Source organism: Bufo gargarizans, unplaced genomic scaffold, assembly GCF_014858855.1.
Source record: "Bufo gargarizans isolate SCDJY-AF-19 unplaced genomic scaffold, ASM1485885v1 original_scaffold_1027_pilon, whole genome shotgun sequence".
Lineage (NCBI taxonomy): Eukaryota > Metazoa > Chordata > Amphibia > Anura > Bufonidae > Bufo > Bufo gargarizans.
The window spans coordinates 234850-258757 of NW_025334205.1; the positions used below are offsets into that span (position 1 = coordinate 234850).

Consider the following 23908-nt stretch of genomic DNA (forward strand, 5'->3'; position numbering starts at 1 on the left):
CTATAAAAGTTAAGGTGCTTTAATGGCTCCCTGACATTTCCTTTCCTATACTTTACTTGCGGACATTCTATAGGGGTTGAAGTAAGTTTTTTTGAGGCATAAACAACATGTGTCAGGACTTTCTTTTTTTTATAAAGCCTCTTGTAACATCAAAGACCAACAATAGTTGTAGTAATCTCACTGAGATGATACCCCATATATACACTTTACAACTGGAGTAAGTAAAGTGATGCACCATTGTATGTGAAATACTTAGAGTACAGATGCCAACATGTAGAGTCCAAATAGGCTATACCGCAGACCAGTCGGAAAAGAAACATACAGGTCCACATTTACTGACGTGATTTGAAAATTTTGGAGGATTCCTGGCGCATTATGTCACATTACTGTGACTACTGATGAGGCGCCATGGCTTAGGCTACTTTCACACTAGCGTTTTGGCTTTCCGTTTGTTAGATCCGTTCAGGGCTCTCACAAGCGGTCCAAAACGGATCAGTTTTGCCCTAATGCATTCTGAAAGGAAAATGATCCACTCAGAATGCATCAGTTTGCCTCCGATCAGTCTCCATTCCGCTCTGGAGGTGGACACCAAAACGCTGCCTGCAGCGTTTTGTTGACCGCCTGACGAAGCAGAGCCAAACGGATCAATCCTGGCACACAATGTAAGTCAATGGGGACGGAACCATTTTCTCTGGCACAATAGAAAACGTATCCGTCCCCTATTGACTTTTAATGGTGTTCAAAATGGATCTGTCATGGCTATAGAAAACAATTGCGGACAAGAATAGGACATGTTCTATTTTTTTGCGGAAACAGAAGCACGGATTCGCAAACATGGATGCGGACAGGACATTCCGGCCCCAATGAAAACGAATGGGTCTGCACCCGTCACGCAAAATTGCGCAACGAATGCGCACCCATTTTGCGGACGTGTGAATGGACCCTTAGTCTGGCACTAAAACTAATAATTATACTAAATAAATCCCATTTTCATGTCTTAAGTTATGGAAGACAAAAAGAGCACTACTACTGCTATTATATATGACCTTGATAGACTATTTTATTCATAATGCCCCTTTAATCAAATCGACTACACATCTGTGAAGCATATCCACCTTCTTGCTTAAAGGGGTTGTCTGTGCTACAGATATTGTTGACTTATCCCCTGGATAGATCGTCAATATCAGATCATGGGGAGCCGATCATGGCACCTCACTGATCAGCTGTTTTGGGCAGAAACTCCTACACTGTGTAGTTGCCAGCACTGGCATACTGTACTTCTACTCCCATTTACATGAATGGGAAATGAGCTGCAGTACCTTGGCACGGCCACTACACAGTGTACGGAGTGGTCTGCTTCCAGCTCAAAGCACTGTATCGTTTTTAGCACCACGGTTGCCTGAGACAGCTGATTAGTGGGAGTGCCGGGTATCGGCTCCCCATGATTTGATATTGATGACCTATCTTGAGGATAGGTCATCAATATTTGTAGTTCGGACAACCCCGTAAAGCTGGCAGTACACATTAGATAGCAGTTGGCTGAATGTTATTTCAGCTGTCAGGTATCCTTCCTGACCACCTCATGCATGTGTTCTGAATGGGGAGAGGAGAGTAGCTGCTGCCAAACACCTTTGGCGGAGACTTATCTCCCCCTGGGAACAAAACTAAACCATGTCACATCACAAAAAATAAAGGTAGTCAACCCATGTTCCCAAAGTGTCTCATCACCCTTTATTATGAAATGAGCCCCACAACACGTCCTTAGAAGCTAACAATACTCTCAGCGTAATAACTCTTTCAGGACAACACATTTCTTGTGTTCTTCCCCCAGTTGGCAGGATCTAAACGGGCAATAATACTACACATTATCTTCAAAGTTGTGTTGGCTGGCATGGTGAAACCGTTTATGAGCCGTGAGTTGTGAGCTCTGGCAAAATCGTTTCCCGCACTCAGAACAGATGTATGGTTTCTCCCCAGTGTGAGTCCTTAGGTGTTTCACTAGACTGTCATGGAGTGTAAATGATTTTCCACACTCTGAACATGTAAACGGCTTCTCCCCCGTGTGTCTTCTCTGATGCTGGACCAGACCAATGCGTTGGGTAAATCCTTTCCCACACTCCTGACATTTATAAGGTCTATCTCCGGAGTGAACCCTTTGATGGACCACAAGGCTGATCCGTTGTGTGAAGTTCCGTCCACACTCAAGACATGTGAACGGCTTCTCGCCAGTATGGAGCCTCTGGTGGGAGATCAATGATGCATTCTGGCTGAAGCACCGTCCACATTCAGGGCATGCATATGGTTTCTCCCCTGTGTGAGTCCTCTCATGGACAATGAAACAAGATTGCTTTCGAAAACTTTTCCCACACACGGGGCACAGATATTTTTTATTTTCTGTATGAATTTTTTTGTGATATTCTGAATTGTATTTACTTTTAAATTGCTTCCCACATTCGGAACAAGAAAATGGCCTCTCACAGCCAGGATTCGTCTGGTGAGCCAAAAAACCTTGCTGATCCTCAAAGTTTTGACCACAAGCTGGACAATGAAAAGGGTTCTCTTCAGAGTGGACTCTCCTGTGTGTAAGAAGGTAACGTTTATTGGGAAAATGTTTGCCGCAGTCGAGGCACGCAAATTCTTTTTTCTCTGTGTGTCGTTCAGCAAATGATGAAGATTTCTTAACAGGCTTTTCTTTTGCTTCTTGATGTTTTAGATTTTGTCTAATGAGCTTAAGAGTAGTGTTCAGGCAATTCTGACATTCAGAGCAGTTAAATGACCATTCAGTGAGGTGAGTCCCACAGATCCTGGCATGTGATACCTTGCAGAAATGTTTTTCATATTCTATACATTTTGAAAGGAAGTCACCATGGTTTTTAGCCTTAGCTGGGCTCCAGTCTGGGGATCTAACATGATTAGAAACATATTGGAGCTCTGCAAGTCCCTCTTCTGTACAAAATCCCTCCAATGAGGTTGAAGCCCCAACCACACGAGGCAAGGAATCCATTAAATCATCTACAAAACGTTCGGCCCCTAAAGGAAATATATTTCTATTGAGATGTGTATATGTATGTTCTGTGAAGATATATCCATAGTTGTTATATAGGTTTTCTCCTTCAGATAAGACTGGTTGATCTCTGGATGAATAAATGTTGATGTCTGTGAGGTTTCCAGCATCATATGAAACTGATTCCTCCATCATAGATGAGTATTGTGGTGTATAAATGGTGGGGCCTGAGAGTTTTCTCCTTTCACATGTGACGGATTCCTTTATACAATAAACAGTTGGATATTGATGAGTACAATCTGTAGAAATGTTGGTGGCTGCAGAATGTTCACCATCATCACATGAGACTGGTTTCCCCTTAATAGGATCCGTCAGTGTATAAATCTCAGGGTCTGTAAATTGGCCCTCTTCTCGTGGGGCTGGTTCCTCCCTAACATGAGGTGAAGGATATTCTTGTTTATTTCCTGATGAAGTGTAAACATTGGTAGGCGTAGAATTTTCTACATCACATGAGACTGCTTCCTCCATAATGTGTGTATAAATTATGGGATCTGTGATACATTTCTGTTGCTGTGAGTCTGGTTCCTCCTTAATATGAGTAGGTGAATATAGCTGAGTATGATCTCTAGGTAAACAATTTTTGGGATCATGCATGTTTTCTTCATCCCAAGAGGCTGTTTCCTCCTTAATACGGGGCAGTGCATAGTGCTGTGTATGATCTGAGAATGTATAATTGGTGGGCTCTGTGAGGATTTCTCCATCACCGAAGACTGGTTCCTCTTTTATCCGCTTAGGTGGTAAACCTGCAGTAAAGAATAGCAGATAAGTTAAATGTTTTTAAAACACAGTTTCTCTATTATATTTTGTGGTCATTAGTATGTCTCCTACCTGGTGATGTGAAGGGCTGGTGGTCCTTCATCATCACATCCTTGTACAGATCCTTGTGTTCTTCTAAATACTCCCACTCCTCCATGGACAAATAGACAGTGACATCCAGACACCTTATAGGAACCTAACACATACAATGATATAGTCATTTCCCAGCCATATTACCCATCATGGTACCAATACATTTGGTTGAAAGTTAGCCAAGGAGGAAAATTAGCCAAACCCATCAGGATCAAACATTTCTCTTACACAAATAGTGGTGCTACTGACTTTCCCTGAAAGAAGATTTTGGGGGAATGATTAATGGGGCATGCTGTATTTCAACATGCCCAGTTTTTAATTCCCGCAGGAGATAAGCCACTGCTAGAGGATTCTACCAGCCGCTTATTTCCCATTCCTCACTAAAAACACATGCAAACATGGCTTGGGAGAGTTGGGACCAATAGCTGTTTTTTGTCCGACAGCTATTAAATTAGTATGGCCACCTTTAGTGTCACTGCATAGTATCCTAGGTAGAGATGTAAAAACCGATTTATCTACCTACCAACCAATGAGTTCTTCACCTGTGAGGGGCTGTCTCCGCTGCTGAAGAAGCTCCCCCTTGACACTTGATTGACAGGGCTGGGCATCTCGACCAATCCTGACAATCTTGTGCCTGTACCGCTGCTTCAATTACAGGCAAGAGTGCAGAGGTTCTGTTTCCGCTTCTAAAGCAGCGACTATCCATGTGCCACTACCTGGAAGTGTACAAGCGCATGCACAGTCACAGCGCTGGAAGAAGTCCTACCATTTCTAGGAACACTCACCTCTCCAGTCAGAAGCTCAATGATCTTGTAGGTGAGTTCTAGGATCTTCTCATCATTACTTCTCTCATGTATCAGTGAATGAGATGGAGACTCCTTTGCAATGGGTCTTTGGGTCTTGCTCCATCCTCCTGAGCCATCAGTATGGCTGCTGGGAGTCACACACTCACCTGATCTCTTCTTCACTACTGTGTAATCCTGTGTCAGAGAAAAACACTTATAAATATCTCTGTATACATTTCCAACATACCCTCCGCTCATATTTGTGTTATTAAATAATGTCATAATTCCTTGAATGTCTCACCTCTCCAGTCAGAAGACAGATGATCTTCAGGGCGAGGGTTAGTATCTTTTCAGTCATTTGACTCTCTTCCATGTTGTTCTGGTTTATAAGAAGACTAAAAACAAGACAGAACATTAGGTGGATACAGTGATCATGTGCAGGGTCTACAGTGGCCTTTTACTAGAGGATAGACATTTCATATAACTAAAGATTTACTGCAAAAGATAGCACGTTCCAGAAAGTATGAGATTTAGGGGCCCCCAACAAAATCCTCAAGCAAGTGAAGACTGAAAAGAACTGCTTTGATATGTAGCAATTGCTGGCAGGGAATGGAAGGAGTAATGATCTCTACATAGAAATAAATATCTGAGGTGTTATCTTAAGGGGTTTTCAGAGACTTTTATACTCATGACTTATCCTCAAGATAGGTCATCAGTATCTGATTGGTGGGAGTCGGACACCCAGGACCCCTGCTGATCAGCTGTTTGAGAAGGTACCAGTGCTCGCATTAGCGCTCCAGTCTTCTAACTGCTTACCAAGCACAATGCTGTACGGTTGTGCTTGGTATCGCTCTCAGCCGCATTCACTGCAATGGGGCTGAGCTACACCTAAGCCATGTGATCAATGAATGTAACATCACTTGGCCTACTGAAAGCTAAGAGAAGGCCGCGTCACCATTGCAAGTGCTGGGGCAGGGGTATACACGACTGGTTGGCAAGGGCCTTACATCAGCCTTAAGGAAATCAGAAGCAGCCTGGAGATCAGGATGAGAGCATACACAGTAGGGATCAACCGATTATCGGTTTTACCGATATTATTGGGCGATATTCAGGATTTTCAATGTTATCGGTATCGGCATCTATTTTGCCGATAACGAATCGGGAACAAGGATCGCGCTGCTGTCAGCGCGATCCATGTTCCCTCAGCAGCACAGGGGAGAAGGAAGCAGTCCCTCCCCCCTGTGCCGCTGCTGCCACCAATGAGAGGAGAGAGGACAAGAGGAGGGGAGGGGCTGTGGCCACTGCGCCACCAATGATGAGAACTCATTCATTCAACAGGAGGCGGGAGCTGGCTGCAGAATCACATAGCCGGCTCCCGACCTCTATGACAAGTAGCTGCGATCTACGGTAGTTAACCCCTCAGGTGCCACACCTGAGAGGCTAACTGCTGCGGATCGCAGCTACCGCTCATAGAGGTCGGGTGCGGCTATATGATTCTGCAGCCAGCTCCCGCCTCCTGTATATGAATTAATGGGCGAGTTATCTTCATTGGTGGCACAGTGCGCCCCTTAAACCCCAGTATTAAGACAATGGTGGCGCAGTGCGCCGCCCCCATCCAACCCCAGTATTAAAGACATTGGTGGCGCAGTGCGCCCCCCCACCCCAGTATTAATCATTGGTGGCAGTGGCCACAGGGTCCCATCCTGCTCCTTGGTGGTGCAGTGGCAGCTTCTGATCAGAGCCCCAGCAGTGTAATCCTGGGGCTCTGATCGGTTACCATGGCAGCCAGGATGCTGCTGAAGCCTTGGCTGCCATGGTAATCTCCCTGCTGCTGTGTGCATTATGCACAGGGCAGCAGGGAGAGTGTGAAGTCCTATTCACCCTAATAGAAATCTATCAGGGTGAATAGGACAAGGGTTCTAGCCCCTAAGGGGGCTAAAAGTTAGCACAAAAAAAAACAAAAAAAGTAAAAAAAAAAACACCAAAATATTAAGTATAAATGAAAAAGAAAGATTTACAAAAAAAGCTAAACGTTAACAATAAACATGTTCATTTTCAGCACATTTGTGTAGGAATTTTTTGTTTTTTCAAAAATGAAAATGCACAGAATATCGGTATAAATTATCAGCTATCGGCCTGAAAGTTCACAGATTATCGGCTCTAAAAAATCAATATCGGTCGATCCCTAATACACAGGGTGGTGCAGACTTGAGGAGGAACTCAGCACATTCTTGAATTGTTATATAAATCCATTCGAAACCTACAACAGACAGCAACTGCATCAGACATCCTGAGTATTCAGGAGGAACTATGGGTTTCACCTTTACATTTCCCCTTTAAGTATGGAAGATTGGTTTCTTCATTGCCCTAGCCTTAGGCCCCATGCACACGGCCGTGTTTCACAGCCGTGTGCGGGCCGTGGAACCGCGGCCTGGATCCCTCCTGAGAGCAGGAGCGCACGGCGTCACTGGTTGCTATGACGCCGTGCGCTCCCTGCTGCCGGCACAGTACAGTAATACACTGGTATAGATCATACCAGTGTATTACTGTATTGCGGCGGCAGCAGGTAGCGCACGGCGTCATAGCAACCAGTGACGCCGTGCGCTCCTGCTCTCAGGAGGGATCCAGGCCGCGGTTCCACGGCCCGCACACGGCTGTGAAACACAGCCGTGTGCATGGGGCCTTATACAGAGGATGTGTCAGCTCTTCTGATATGTGAGATAATTGTATTCCCCATAAAAGAAGAATTCTGGAGCATCTTTTCCTACAACGTTGCTCCTGTAATTCCTCCTAGAAATGTATGAATAAGGCCCCATGCACACGGCTGTTGTTCACAGCCGTGGAACCGCGGCCTGGATCCCTCCTGAGAGCAGGAGCGCACAGCGTCACTGGTTGCTATGACGCCGTGCGCCCCCTGCTGCCGGCACAGTACAGTAATACACTGGTATAGATCGTACCAGTGTATTACTGTACTGTGCCGGCAGCAGGGAGCGCACGGCGTCATAGCAACCAGTGACTCCGTGCGCTCCTGCTCTCAGGAGGGATCCAGGCCGCGGTTCCACGGCCCGCACACGGCTGTGAACAACGGCCGTGTGCATGGGGCCTAAGACAACTGAGGTTTAACAGTAAAGGGTGTGTCCTTACACAATCTGACATTGGTCTTTCAGTGCCAGGCTGCATAGGGACACACCCCTTTGACAAGGGAAATGGTAATGATCAGTTGTCACGTCTAGGAGGAATAACAGAGGAACAGCACAAAAGTACTTAAAAATGCTTCAGAACTTTCATTTCATGGGGGAATGCAAGTATTTCATAGAACAGACATTTCAGGAGTGGTGACAGCCAGTGATGGCCAGTTCGCATTGTTCGCCCGTGAACACATGCGGGCTGCCATCTTTTCTCACAAGTCCAGCGAGGCACAGGTAAGCCCTTACCTGTGCCTGTGCGCGAACCGGTCTGAAATCAAATGCAGTCAGCGGGAGCAGGCAGTTCTGGGAACAGCCGCCGGGGGCCTTCATCGTGCTGTTCCCGGAACTGCATGCCCTGCTGACCGCCTTTGATTTCAGACCGGCTCGCGCACAGGCACAGGTAAGGGCTTACCTGTGCCTCGCCGGACTTGTGAGAAAATATGGCAGCCCGCATGTGTTCGCGGGCGAACAATGGGAACTGGCCATCACTGGTGACAGCTCCTCATTAAGTGGAAGATTGCTGTCAGTCACCACCCCAGTCTAAATCATGATGCAGCCTTCAGCTAGGGACTCCTACAGCTTTCTTCTGAGATTTCCTTTAAGGCCTCTTGCACACGACCGTATGGCTTTTAATTTTTTTTGCGGTCCGCTAAAAATACGGATGACGTCCGTGTGCATTCCATTTTTTGCGGAACGGAACAGCTGGCCCCTTATAGAACAGTACTATCCTTGTCCATTATGTGTACAATAATAGGACATGTTCTATCTTTGAACGGAACGGAAATGGAAGGCATACGGAGTACCTTCCGTTTTATTGCGGATCCATTTAAATGAATGGTTCCGTATACGGAATGTTAAAGGGAAAGAAAAATGTTTGTGTGCAAGAGGCCTAACAAAGATGTCAGTAATACACTCAAGACAGAGCATGGAAGCAATGTTCCCCATAGAAACCAGGAGCAGTAATATATCAGCCAGTCAATCTCCAGGGACAACTTCATACAGTATATACAGTACAGACCAAAGGTTTGGACACACCTTCTCATTCAAAGAGTTTTCTTTATTTTCATGACTATGAAAGTTGTAGATTCACACTGAAGGCATCAAAACTATGAATTAACACATGCGGAATTATATACATAACAAAAAAGTGTTAAACAACTGAAAATATGTCATATTCTAGGTTCTTCAAAGTAGCCACCTTTTGCTTTGATTACTGCTTTGCACACTCTTGGCATTCTCTTGATGAGCTTCAAGAGGTAGTCACCTGAAATGGTTTTCACTTCACAGGTGTGCCCTGTCAGGTTTAATAAGTGGGATTTCTTGCCTTATAAATGGGGTTGGGACCATCAGTTGCGTTGTGGAGAAGTCAGGTGGATACACAGCTGATAGTCCTACTGAATCCCCAGGAAAGGAAGACCAAGAGTCACCTCTGCTGCGGAGGATAAGTTCATCCGAGTCACCAGCCTCAGAAATCGCAGGTTAACAGCAGCTCAGATTAGAGACCAGGTCAATGCCACACAGAGTTCTGGCAGCAGACAGATCTCTAGAACAACTGTTAAGAGGAGACTGTGTGAATCAGGCCTTCATGGTAGAATATCTGCTAGGAAACCACTGCTAAGGACAGGCAACAAGCAGAAGAGACTTGTTTGGGCTAAAGAACACAAGGAATGGACATTAGACCAGTGGAAATCTGTGCTTTGGTCCGATGAGTCCAAATTTGAGATCTTTGGTTCCAACCACTGTGTCTTTGTGCGACGCAGAAAAGGTGAACGGATGGACTCTACATGCCTGGTTCCCACCGTGAAGCATGGAGGAGGAGGTGTGATGGTGACACTGTTGGGGATTTTTCAAAATTGAAGGCATACTGAACCAGCATGGCTACCACAGCATCTTGCAGCGGCATGCTATTCCATCCGGTTTGCGTTTAGTTGGACCATCATTTATTTTTCAACAGGACAATGACCCCAAACACACCTCCAGGCTGTGTAAAGGCTATTTGACCATGAAGGAGAGTGATGGGGTGCTGCGCCAGATGACCTGGCCTCCACAGTCACCGGACCTGAACCCAATCGAGCAGAGTGAAGGCAAAAGGGCCAACAAGTGCTAAGCATCTCTGGGAACTCCTTCAAGACCATTGGAAGACCATTTCAGGTGACTACCTCTTGAAGCTCATCAAGAGAATGCCAAGAGAGTGCAAAGCAGTATTCAAAGCAAAAGGTGGCTACTTTGAAGAACTTAGAATATGACATATTTTCAGTTGTTTCACACTTTTTTGTTATGTATATAATTCCACATGTGTTAATTCATAGTTTTGATGCCTTCAGTGTGAATCTACAATTTTCATAGTCATAAAAATAAAGAAAACTCTTTGAATGAGAAGGTGTGTCCAAACTTTTGGTCTGTACTGTATATCAGCACCTTAAAGGGGTATTCCCATTTGGGACATTGATGTTGTATCGCTAGAATATGCCATCAATGTCAGATGTGTGTGGATCCCACCTGTAGGACCTGCTCCTATCTCTAGAACGGGGCCTCCAAAGTGAAGGGAGAGCAGCTGCGAATGCTCCACCACCATGGGAGTTCCAAAAATAGCCGAGTGCTGGCTTGGCTCTTCCCGGCAGTCCCAAAGTGGTGAATGGAGAATTGGCCACTCTTCCTCTTCATTGACTGCTACAGGACTTCCAAAAACAGCTGAGCTTGGCTCTGGGCTATTTATGAACTGACATGGCAGTGAATTGAGAGCAAGCCACACATGCGCGGAGTGCTCCCCTTCACTTCGGGCACCCCGTTCTGGAGATAGGAACGCATCCCAGAAGTGGGATAGCATATCCTAGCAATATGTCATCAATGTCTCAGTTGGGAATATCCCTTTAAAGATGTCATTTGATGGGGTACGGAACGGTGTGTATAACATTTTATATTTATTTCAATAGGTCCCCTGCCTTTAACCCCTTCACTACAGCGCCGTACATGTACGGCGCTGGAGCGAAGTGCAAACATGGCAGAGACCCGCGGCTAATGACCGCGACGGGAATAATGCCGATCGGGGTCATTAAAGCCTTTAGATGCTGTGATCAATTGAGATTACAGCATCTAAAGGGTGAAAAACCTCTGCTCTGCGGCCAATGAGGATGCCGGTAATTGATTTCAATACGCTGGGTCTCTCTGAAGAGACCCAGGGCATTGTAGCTGCAATTCTTATTTTGGCCAGAAGGTGGCAGGCCAACATAAGAAATGAGCAATTCTGTACAAATAATGGATCTAAAAAATCCATGATTTTTCAGAATAAAAAAAATGGATTTTGTAGGCTCAAAAACGAGCTTCATAAAAAAAAATAAACAAAATAAAAAAATTTAAAAGTCATCCCCCTTTCCGCAGCTTAAAATAATAAATAACAAAATTATAAACCTCACGAGCATCACCACGACCAAAAACGTCCGTACTATTAAAATATAAAAAATATTTTTCCATTGCCGTAATGGAATAAAGGGCCAACATTGCCAATTTACCATTTTTTCATTGCTTCTCTTACCCAAAAACATTTAATAAAATGTGATCAAAAAGTCACACACATTCGAAAATTGTATCAATAAAAACTACAGATTGTCCTGCAAAAAATGAGACACAGCTCAGTAGATAGAACTATAAAAAAGTTATGGGGGTCAGAATATGGTAATGTAAAAAAAAAAAAAAAAATCGTACTGACAGAGAGAATGAAGGACACAGGTCAGTTTTGCCTCAAATGGAACTCCGTGGGGAGAAAAAAAAACTGTGAAACGGTGGAGGAATTGCGGTTTTTTTTCAATTCCGCCCCATTGTATGCCATATTAAATGGTGGCATTAGAAAGTACAGCTTGCCCCTCAAAAATAAGCTCTCATACAGCCATGTGAACAGAAAAATATGTACCGGAGAATAACAGAAGTCACAGAATTCATGGAAAATATATGTGCATGTATATGTATGAATCAGGGGATGATGGTAAAAGTGGATATCGGTGAACAATTGAAGCTGTTGTTTTATACATTAGGGGATGATGGGGCTTCCCAGAAATCTCAGGGTATTATGGAACTGGTTGACTATATTGGGGATGATGGGACTTGTAGCTGCAGATACCTGTAACCGCAGATCTTAGCTATTGGATGAAGGATGATGAGGCTGATACTTGTAGTTTGAGACAGCAGGTAATGATGGGATGGATTGTGGCTAATACAGGGGATGATGGGACTAATAGTACATTCCAGGGGTTGATGATCTGTAGCCATGGATAGCTGTAGAAGATGAGACTAGTAGTGCCAGAAGATGACAGTATGCACCAGGAGATGATGGGAATTTTAGTTGTCAATTTCAGTGTAAGATGACAATTAATTAGTAATGTCAGGGGATAATGATACTTGTTGCCAAAGGATGATGAGTACATTTGAACTCCATGAGATGATGGGACTCGTAGTTGCAGATCCTAGGGATGATGAGACTGGCTGTAGATAGGAAGGGATTATAGGACTGCGACTTGTAGTTGCAAGGGGATGACATGACTAGAACTTGTAGTTAGGAACTCTACAAAATGATGAGGAGAACAGCCTCAGTGAAGACTCACCTGCATCTTCTCAGATTTTCTCCCAGAACATTAGTACCCATCGGAAATACGTCATCACAACACTTCCGGGTTATGCGTTCCACTCCGCATGTCCTGTCTGGACTAGACTTTCAACATAGACCGGACCGAACGGGGAGGGGCTAACCATAGCTCTACTCTTTGGAGTGACGGGACAATAGTGATGGCAGGCAGTCTGTGAAAATGAGGGGTGCCATGGAGAGCAGTCTGCGAGAGTGAGGGGGCCATGGAGAGCAGTCTGCGAGAGTGAGGGGGCCATGGAGAGCAGTCTGCGAGAGTGAGGGGGCCATGGAGAGCAGTCTGTGAAAATGAGGGGTGCCATGGAGAGCAGTCTGCGAGAGTGAGGGGGCCATGGAGAGCAGTCTTCGAGAGTGAGGGGGCCATGGAGAGCAGTCTGTGCGTGTGAGGGGGCCATGGAGAGCAGTCTGTGCGTGTGAGGGGGGCCATGGAGAGTGTTCTGTGAGAGTGAGGGGGCCATGGAGAGCAGTCTGTGCGTGTGAGGGGGGCCATGGAGAGCAGTCTGTGCGTGTGAGGGGGGCCATGGAGAGCAGTCTGCGAGAGTGAGGGGGGGCCATGGAGAGCAGTCTGCGAGAGTGAGGGGGGGCCATGGAGAGCAGTCTGCGAGAGTGAGGGGGGGCCATGGAGAGCAGTCTGCGAGAGTGAGGGGGGCCATGGAGAGTGTTCTGTGAGAATGAGGGGGGCCATGGAGAGCAGTCTGCGCATGTGAGGGGGGCCATGGAGAGAGGTCTGTGAGAGTGAGGGGTGCCATGGAAAGCAGTCTGTGCATGTGAGGGGGGCCATGGAGAGCAGTCTGTGTGTGTGAGGGGGGCCATGGAGAGAGGTCTGTGAGAGTGAGGGGGGCCATGGAGAGCGGTCTGTGAGAGTGAGGGGGCCATGGAGAGCGGTCTGTGAGAGTGAGGGGGCCATGTGTAGCGGTCTGTGAGAGTGAGGGGGGCCATGGAAAGCGGTCTGTGAGAATGAGGGGGTCATGGAGAGCAGTCTGTGTGTGTGAGGGGGGCCATGGAGAGCAGTCTGTGCATGTGAGGGGGGCCATGGAGAGCAGTCTGTGAGAGTGAGGGGGGCCATGGAGAGCAGTCTGTGCATGTGAGGGGGGCCATGGAGAGCGGACTGTGCGTGTGAGGGGGGCCATGGAGAGCAGTCTGTGCGTGTGAGGGGGGGCCATAGAGAGCAGTCTGTGCATGTGAGGGGGGCCATGGAGAGCAGTCTGTGCATGTGAGGGGGGCCATGGAGAGCAGTCTGTGCGTGTGAGGGGGGGCCATAGAGAGCAGTCTGTGCATGTGAGGGGGGGCCATAGAGAGCAGTCTGTGCATGTGAGGGGGGGCATGGAGAGCAGTCTGTGCATGTGAGGGGGGCCATGGAGAGCAGTCTGTGAGAGTGAGGGGGGCCATGGAGAGCAGTCTGTGAGAGTGAGGGGGGCCATGGAGAGCAGTCTGTGAGAGTGAGGGGGGCCATGGAGAGCGGTCTGTGAGAGTGAGGGGGGCCATGGAGAGCGGTCTGTGAGAGTGAGGGGGGCCATGGAGAGCGGTCTGTGCATGTGAGGGGGGCCATGGAGAGCAGTCTGTGCATGTGAGGGGGGCCATGGAGAGCAGTCTGTGCATGTGAGGGGGGCCATGGAGAGCAGTCTGTGCATGTGAGGGGGGCCATGGAGAGCGGTCTGTGCGTGTGAGGGGAGCCATGGAGAGCGGTCTGTGCATGTGAGGGGGGCCATGGAGAGCAGTCTGCGCATGTGAGGGGGGCCATGGAGAGAGGTCTGTGAGAGTGAGGGTGCCATGGAGAGCGGTCTGTGCGTATGAGGGGGGCCATGGAGAAAGGTCTGTGAGAGGGAGGGTGTCTCCTGTAATCAGTACAACTGATGCTCACCCACCCTTTAATGGTGTCCTGTTTGTATGTCTCTTAGGCCTCCTGCACACAACCGTTTATTTTTTATTTTTTTCTATTTACTGGCCGTTTTTTGTGTTCCGTATACGGAACCATTCATTTCAAAAAACGAAATGTACTTCGTATGCATTCCGTTTCCGTTTTTCCGTTCCGTTGACTGATAGAACATGTCCTATTATTGCCCGCAAATCACGTTCCGTGGCTCCATTCAAATCAATGGGTCCGCAAAAAAAAACCTGAACCATCTATTGAAAATTGTATGCCCAGACCATTTTTTCTATGTAATTACTGTATATGCCATACGGAAAAACAGAACGGAAACAAAAAACAGAACAACGGATCAGTGAAAAACGGACCGCAAAACACTGAAAAAGCCATACGGTCGTGTGCAGGAGGCCTTAGTCTTGCTGGATGTTTTTTTTTAAAGTTGAATTTGCACTTTATAGGTATCTATGGATGCTATAAGGCCAGGCACACACGATCGAGTTGAATGTTAGGTCCTGTTCTGGCCTCTGCTCCTCTGACCTGGATCACACAGAATTATACTGACTTATAAGGCCTCATGTACACAACAGTATTTTTTCACGGTCCGCAAAACGGGGTTCCGTTGTTCTGTGATCCATGTCAGTTTTTTCTTCCGTGTGTCTTCCTTGATTTTTGGAGGATCACCAGTCCAGAAAAGTGAAAAAAAAATCTAAGTCAAGTTTGCCTTGAAAATGATAGGAAAAAAACTGACACGGATCACGGACACGGATGACAATCTTGTGTGCATCCGTGTTTTTTCACTGACCCATTGACTTGAATGGGTCCGCGAACCGTTGTCCGTCAAAAAAATAGGACAGGTCATATTTTTGGACGTACAGGAACGGACACGGATGCACACAACGGTCGTGTGCATGAGGCCTAATGCTGTGTAACCCTTAGGCCTCTTTCACATGAGCGTGACGGATTGGCTCTGGATGCGTTCAGTGAAACTCGCACTATTTTGCAAGCAAGTTTAGTCAGTATTCTTTGCGATTGCGTTCAGTTTTTATCACGCGGGTGAAATGCGCATTGATGTGCAAGAGGCCTAACACTGAGGTAAAGAGCTGCCTCATCCTCCTCTCTACTTGTCAGGGATTATAATCCTGAATACAGCTGATAAGATCTTCAGCTGAATCTCTGGGGAATGAAGTACAGAGAGGAGGGTAGGGATGTGGCTGATGAGCAGCAGAACTTGTATGCAATCTCCATTACCACCATCTGTCTGTCCTCTCTGTACTTCATGTCTCCTCATGAACTCCATTCCCACAGAGATTGAGCTGAAGATCTTATCATCTGTATTCAGGATCATCATCTATGACAAGAAGAGATGAGGATGAGGCAGCTCTTTACCTCAGTGTTGTGAAGTAACTTGTCCCCCTGTATGATTAGGACAGCTTTTGTGTGTACTAATAGGATGGCTTTTATTTTTTTCCCCTGATGATTGCTCCTCCATGCGGGGTTCCGTTCTTGATATACAGTAGGTGTGGGTCCCAGCGGTGGGACCCGCACCTATAGGACAATGGGGGCATATCCTAGCGATATGCCCCCATTGTCCATGATGAGACAACCTCTTTAAGGTTACAGTAGTGACTGAAGCTTTTATGACATTCAGAAGAAGTGAATGGTTTCTCTCCTGCGTAGACCTTCTGATGCTGAGCAAAATCTCCGTTACAAACAAAGGATTTTGAGCAATTGGAGCATGTGTAGGGTTTTGCCCCAGTGTGGATCATCTGGTATCTTGGAAGTTTGGATTTTTGCTTGAAGGACTTCCTGCATGTCGCGCATGAAAACAGTTTTTTCCTCACACTGGTTGTAGCATATTTAGAAAAATCTGGTGAAGAATCAAGAGTTTCACTTCAGGCACCCCACCTACAGAAGGACAAGAAATTGAATATCCAATCACTGAGTTACGCAATCCTCTAGGGCACTAATGTGGTGAAATTACGACTCCCAGCATGCTCCATTCATTTCTATGGCGTTCCGAGAACAGCCAAGCAAGTGTGCATCTTGGGAGTTGTAGTTTTACCACAGCTGGAGTATCGGAGGTTAGCCATCACAGCTCTAGGGCTGAAATGTGTCAAAATACATCCACATTGAGGGGTGGGATTTAAGAGACATTGGGGGAGATTTATCATTTCCCTGCACCTCTTTTTTTGGTGCTAAAAAGTCGCAGGGTTTGCGACTCTTTAATTGCCAAATTTGTCACAAGTGGCTTTTCTGCACTGCCCTTGCCACTTTCTGAAAAGGGGGAATGGTCAGCAAGTCCACCACGTTTATCCTCATGTACTCCTCTTTTCAGGCACAAATGAAGATAGAAATCTATGGCAGGTCCGGGAGGACGGGCGCTGGCAGCGTGAGTCACTACGTCACGCGCCTGCGCCGCCCACTTTATGAATGAAGTAGGTGGTGTGGGCGCATGACGTAGTGACTCACGCTGCCAGCGCCCGTCCTCCCTCCTCTCTGCTACCGAGCGCTTGTAAGTACCGTAATACAGGCGCTGATTACCCAGAATTTGTATACATTAACAATGCCTACAAATACAGATACGATTATATACAGTGAGCGGGGCCCGTGTAGTAGAATACAGTCACTGCACGGGCCCCGCTGTTATTATAAAACCAGATGCGACCTCCACCCCCTGTATTGGGGGTAATTCACACTACAGTGACACTGTTATGGAAGGGATCTGTGGATGACACATAGCATAAGATGCTATATATGTGTCATCCACAGATCCCCCCCCCCCATAACAGTGCCATCCAGAGGCCCCAATAAGAGCCATCCAGAGATCCCCCATAACAGTTTCCTCAACAGAGCCCCCATAATAATGTCATCCACAGATAAAACGGAATAACAACCGCACTCAAATTGAATTCTGATGTGTTTGTTTTTATTTTTGGCAACTTCACCAATTTGTGACGTTTCGGTCATACGACCTTTATCAAACACTGTGATAATGAGAAAATATTTCAGTAAACATACAATCTATTGGCAACATCAAAATATATAATTGCACCTTATTTTAACATATGATATTGGCACTTTATACAATGGAAAATACTCAGATGCAAGTACCAAGAAAATCAAAACAATCCAGAAAGAAAATAAAAATAAGAAATACAAAATCAAAAATAATAGAGGAAACAGCTAATACAGCAATACAGTCATGTTCATTTACATGAGTTATCAAGAGCATCAAAACGTGGCACTCCGTATATGGTAGATCGACCTTAAGGATAATTATTCTATTTATAAATAGATATATATTATAAATGTATTAGTATGCATAGATGAATACATGAATAAATCTGCGATCCTTTGACATAGGTAGCTTTAACTACAATTTAGAAATGACCTCTGTCCCAGACTGAGATTGACAGAGTGAAAATGAACATTATGACAACACACAGATGCAATTGAGGCTATTTCTAATAGAACCGGGTGCCCCCATATAGACAAAACAACACTTACCAAGTTGCCGTAAGAAGGAGAAAAAGGGGGGGAATCAGAAGAGATAAAAATAAAAGAACCAACACCTAGAAAAGAATACAGGAAAAAATGGCAAACATTGGTGGGGGTCCGGTTCTTAGTGCATCTTAAAAAACCCGAAAAGGTAGATAGTTAGTCATCATATCCACTATTTGACACATATACCAATGACATTACACTCTGTAGCCTGTGTATCCAATATGCCTCACGTTTTTTAAGCATTTGCTGTCTATTACCTCCTCTTCTAGGTAATTCAATCTTTTCTATTATCTGAAATTTCAATTGGGATACACTGTGTTTCATTTTATGAAAATGGTGAGGGACCGGGAGCAGTAAGTTCTCGCATCTGATAGTGGACTTATGTTGGCAGATACGATCCCTCACATTCTGGGTGGTTTCCCCTACATATATCAGGCCGCATGGGCATTTCAGAAGGTAAATTACATAATTGGATTGACAAGTATGAAACCCCTTAATTTGGATGGACTCACCAGTCTGTGGATGATAGATTTTGTCCCCTTTCATTACGTTAGAGCATTGCGCACAGTGTAGACAGGGAAACGTACCCTGTCTTGCTTTACCAAGTAGGCGCTGATGTAAAGTGTTACTGCTCGGGCCAATATCCGCTCTGACAAGCCAATCACGTAAATTTTTAGGTCTCCTACTACAGGGTAGACATCGTGTTTGGAATTCCTCTATATTGGGGAAGGAACGAGTGAGTATGTTCCAATGTTTATAATCTTGTAGGAATGTGGATGATAGGTATGTACAAAAGGGATTCTTTTTTTACTCTCTCTTCTTAGTTGTGAACTGGAATCTGGTTTTGGTAAGATTATTTCCTGAGGGTATCCTCTCTGCTGGAATTTGGAAGTCATTTCTAGTAATCTTTTCTGTTTATTCTCCTCTGATGTTACTATTCTTGTGATGCGCTCAAACTGTGATCTGGGTAATGATTTTTTTGTAGAAGGTGCATGACAACTCCTGTAATGGAGTAAGTTGTTTCTGTCCGTAGGTTTACGGTACAGATCTGTATGTAGGGAGCCATCCTGTTGTTTAAGGACCAAGGTGTCAAGAAAACTAATACTTTGCTGATCATAATGTATTGTGAATTGTAACTCTGGGTAGATAGAATTGAGATATAAATGAAAGTTTGCAAGTGATTCCTCCGTGCCTTCCCATAGACAAAAAATGTCATCTATGTATCTTTTACAGATTTTGGCATGTTGTTTAAATAGATCCTGTGGGTATACGTGTTCTATCTCGAACCTTGTCATATATGCATTAGCATAAGGTGGTGCTGCATGTGACCCCATTGCGGTTCCTTGTTTCTGTATATAAAAAGAATCCTCAAACATAAAGTTTTTTTTGCAAAACTATGGTAAGGAGATCCAAATAGAATTGGACAAGTTGAGATGGTGTGTTGGCTTCCTCTAAGAGGAGTTTAGTGGCCCTGATACCTTTGATGTGGTGAATGGACGTGTAGAGGCTATTAACATCCCATGTAACGAGATAACATTGATTCGAGAGGGGACCTATGTTTCGAATAACATTGAGGAATGCACTAGTATCTAATAGGAAGGACTGAGTAGTTTTAATTAGGGGGGTAAGGACTTTTTCTAATAAAATAGAAAGGGGGGACAGAATTGAATCCGTTGATGCCACAATGGGACGGCCTGGAGGTTTATTGAGAGTCTTGTGTATCTTGGGGAGTGTATAAAATACAGGAATAATGGGGTATTGATTTATCAGGAATTTTATGATGTCATCATCAATAGTACCCTGTGTTGAGTGATGGGTAAGTGTCGTTTGAATCAGGGATGATATCTGAAAGGTCGGATTATAGCTTACTTTCTCATAGATGTTCCTGTCGTCTAGTTGGCGTAGGATTTCTTCTCTGTACTCTATGCGGTTCATAACCACAATGGCTCCGCCTTTGTCTGCAGATTTGATCACTAAATTGCGGTTTTTAGTGAGTGTCATTAAAGTCTGGCGCTCTATATTGGACAGATTCGGAGAAATATAATAATCCCCACCTTTTACCTTTTTGGTAAAGGTGGAGATGTCTCTGTTTACCAAATTTACAAATGTCTCTATTGCAGAGTTAGTCCTTGAGGGGGTAAAATGTGATTTTACTCGTAGACCTAAAGACTTAAGCGTAATAGTAGTATCCTTCTTAGGTTCCGGCATTTCAGTGATAGCTTTATCATCCACAGACCACCATTAGTTCAAAAGCACACCTTTTGGTTCAAAAATTTATTTTTTTCCTTCTCAAAAACCTAGGTGCGTCTTATAGGGCGAAAAATATAGTAGATCATGAAAAAGGCAAGCAAAGGTTTATAATTTTAACATATTTGTTAAATTGTTATTTCATTTTTCACAGATCTGCTTTTGGACTATGACTGATTCGCTGGACTGCATAAATGCGTCTTGTGTAATTGATTGCATAAAATGGTCAAAAAGGGCTGTAGTTGGGGTGTGTGTTTTTTTAAATAAAGATATTTTCCATTGTGGTTTTATTTTTTTCCATTTAATCACTGGGTCTTATTGTCAGCCAGCAGTGTTCTTCTACCCCAGAGCTGACATTAACCCCCCTACACACACACACACACACACACACACATACATTACCCTGGTACCGGGTTTTAGGGTGAGAAGGGGCCAAGAACCATGGACTTTCTCATCCTGATCAGCCCCCAGCTGTTGGTTAAAGGGGTTCTCTGAAACTATAAACTGCTATCCCCCATATACTGGGCCCCTCACACAGAATATACTTACCCCACTCCTTCCCTGTGCCACTCCTGGTCCCCACACCGCCATTTCTGCTTCTCCCTCTGCACAGATGAAAACATCCAGGGGGGGGAGCAGCCAATGGGCAGATGGGAAGGGGCACGAGTCTCCCTAGCATTACCGATGCTAGGGAGGCTCGTTCCCGTCTGCCATTGGCAGCTCCCGACACTGGATGTTTTCATAGGTGCAGGGGAAAAAGCAGCAGTACGGGGACTTGGAGCGGTGCAGGAAGCGGGTTAAGTATATTCTGTGTGAGGGGCCCAGGCATTTGGGGGAGCAGTTTATAGTTTTGGATAACCCCTTTAAACCTAGGCTGGACCCTATGTAATTATTTTTTTGGGGGGTTAAAAAGAAGTGGGGCTCCTAGAGTTCTAGAGATAAATGAAGCAAGCTTCTGTCTCCGTACAGCATTAAAATGCATGGGCACCGTGGATGCATAATGAGTTATCACGAAGTCTTGGTGAATAACTAAGGAAATCAATTATTAAAGGGGTTGTCCGAAATCTCCCTGGCACACACGTCACTCCTGTTATTTGCATCTCCCCTTTGCTTAGATCAAAACATCCGGCAACGGGGGTGCAGCTAATAGCAGGTGGAGATGACGCTAGGGAGGCTCGTCCCCGTCGTGGTCTCCCGGGGAGATGCAGCAGCGTCCGTGCAGTGATAAAGGAATGACACAAGTGCTGGAGAGCAGGTAAGTATAATCCATACAAGAGGACCTGGCATTTGGGGGTATATTTTAGATATTGGACAACCCCTTTAATAATCGATTTCCGAAGATATTTACAGAGACTTCGGTGATAACTCATTACACATCCGCACAGCCTATGCATTTTAATGCTGTACAGAGAAGTAAGCTTTCTTTTTAACCACCCCAAATAAAATAAAAAATGCCATAGGGTCCCCCCTCCCCCCCTTTTTTTTTTTTATAACCAGCCAAAGTTTAACCAACAGCTGGGGTTTTATAACCAGCCAAAGTTTAACCAACAGCTGACATTTTCAGGATGAGAAGGTCCATGGTTCTTAGCCCCTTCACACCCTAAAAACACCAGCCCACAGCCGCCTCAAGAGCAGAACCATCATATAAAATTAATGTCAGCTCTGAGGTGGAAGAACATCACTGGCTGACAATCAGACCCAGTGATAGTTATGGAAGCATCTGTTAGATACCTCCATTACTACCACTACCAGCAATTAAATGGAAATAAATCAAACCACAATGAAAAAAATCTTTATTTAAATAAACACTCCCCAACTACAGCCCTTTTTGGATATTTTATTTAATAAACTCCACATGACTCTTTCAGCGAATCCGCCGTAGTCCGAAAGCAGATCTGTTAAAAATAAAAGAGATATCAACAATTTACCATTGGTTTTGAAAAATAGCAGTTATGGTCCCTCTGCCCCTTACACAGTAGTTTTGGCTCCCTACTGTCCCTAAGCAGTAGGTTAGACCCCATACTGCCCGTAAACATTAGTTATGACCCCTAGCAGTACTCATGTCCTCCTTTTTGGTGCCCAACTATAATCATGACCCCCATGGTGCCCATAATGTCCTCCATAGTGCCCCTAACAAAAATAATGTCCCCTACGGTGTTTATAATTTTTTTATAGTGTCCCCAGCTTTAATAATGCCCCCATGTAGGCGCCCAGCTAAATAAATGTCCCCACTGTGTATATAATTTTTTGAACCTCCCCATCTTAACCACTTCAACCCCCTAGCTGAAACCCCCTTAAAGGGCTTCTGTCACCCCACTAAACCTTTTTTTTTTTTTTTGCTTACTTATAATCCCTACACTGCGATTTATGGCTACATGATCAAATTAATAATTTTGGTCCTGTAGATTTAGTTTAAAACAAGCTTTTAAAATATGCTAATTACCTTGCTACCAGCAAGTAGGGCGGGTTCTTGCTGGTAGCAGCCGCATCCTCCGATTGTAAAGACGCCCCCTCCGCATTGTGATTGACAGGGCCAGGGAACGGGATTGTTCTCTGCTGGCCCTGCCTGTTTGCATTTAAAATTTTGCGCCTGCGCCGCGGCCGTACCTGTCTTTGATTGGCGCAGGCGCACTGAGAGGCAGCCGCTCCATCCTCAATGCGCCTGCGCCGGGTGTAGATGTGACGTCATCGCGCAGGCGCATTGAGGATAGAGCGGCCGCCTCTCAGTGCGCCTGTGGCAATTGAATACAGGTACGGCCGCGGCGCAGGCGCAAGATTTTAAATGCAAACAGGCAGGGCCAGCAGAGAACGATCCCGTTCCCTGGCCCTGTCAATCACAATGCGGAGGGGGCGTCTTTACGATTGGAGGATGCGGCTGCTACCAGCAAGTAGCCGCCCTACTTGCTGGTAGCAAGGTAATTAGCATATTTTAAAAGCTTGTTTTAAACTAAATCTACAGGACCAAAATGATTAATTTGATCATCTAGCCATAAATCGCAGTGTAGGGATTATAAGTAAGCAAAAAAAAAAAATAAGGTTTAGTGGGGTGACAGAAGCCCTTTAATGACCAGGCCACTTTTTACACTTCTGCACTACACTACCTTCACCGTTTATTGATTGGTCATGCAACTTACCACCCAAATGAATTTTACCTCCTTTTTTACCTCCTAATAGAGCTTTCATTTGGTGGTATTTCATTGCTGCTGACATTTTTGCTTTTTTTTGTTATTAATCGAAATGTAACGATTTGTTTGCAAAAAAATGACATTTTTCACTTTCAGTTGTAAAATTTTGCAAAAAAAAAAACGACATCCATATATAAATTTTTCGCTAAATTTATTGTTCTACATGTCTTTGATAAAAAAAAAAATGTTTGGGTAAAAAAAAATTGTTTGGGTAAAAGTTATAGCATTTACAAACTATGGTACAAAAATGTGAATTTCCGCTTTTTGAAGCAGCTCTGACTTTCTGAGCACCTGTCATGTTTCCTGAGGTTCTACAATGCCCAGACAGTACAAACAGCCCACAAATTACCCCATTTCGGAAAGTAGACACCCTAAGGTATTCACTGATGGGCATAGTGAGTTCATAGAACTTTTAATTTTTTGTCACAAGTTAGCGGAAAATGATGATTTTTTCTTTTTTCTTTTTTTTTCTTACAAAGTCTCATATTCCACTAACTTGTGACAAAAAATAAAAACTCCCATGAACTCACTATGCCCATCATGAAATACCTTGGGGTGTCTTCTTTCCAAAATGGGGTCACTTGTG

General features: G+C 44.9%; 1 protein-coding gene across 1 annotated transcript; it reads right to left on the reverse strand.

The window, feature by feature from the left end:
* Positions 1-1501: 1501 nt before the first annotated feature.
* Positions 1502-12522, reverse strand: LOC122922896 (oocyte zinc finger protein XlCOF7.1-like). Its single transcript, XM_044273657.1, has 5 exons — positions 12482-12522; positions 5000-5093; positions 4699-4893; positions 3893-4016; positions 1502-3807 (listed from the first exon to the last, which is right to left on the reverse strand). Exons 1-5 carry the CDS (start codon positions 12520-12522, stop codon positions 1859-1861), a joined length of 2403 nt encoding a protein of 800 aa, XP_044129592.1. The 3' UTR covers positions 1502-1858.
* Between the last annotated feature and the right edge of the window lie 11386 nt (positions 12523-23908).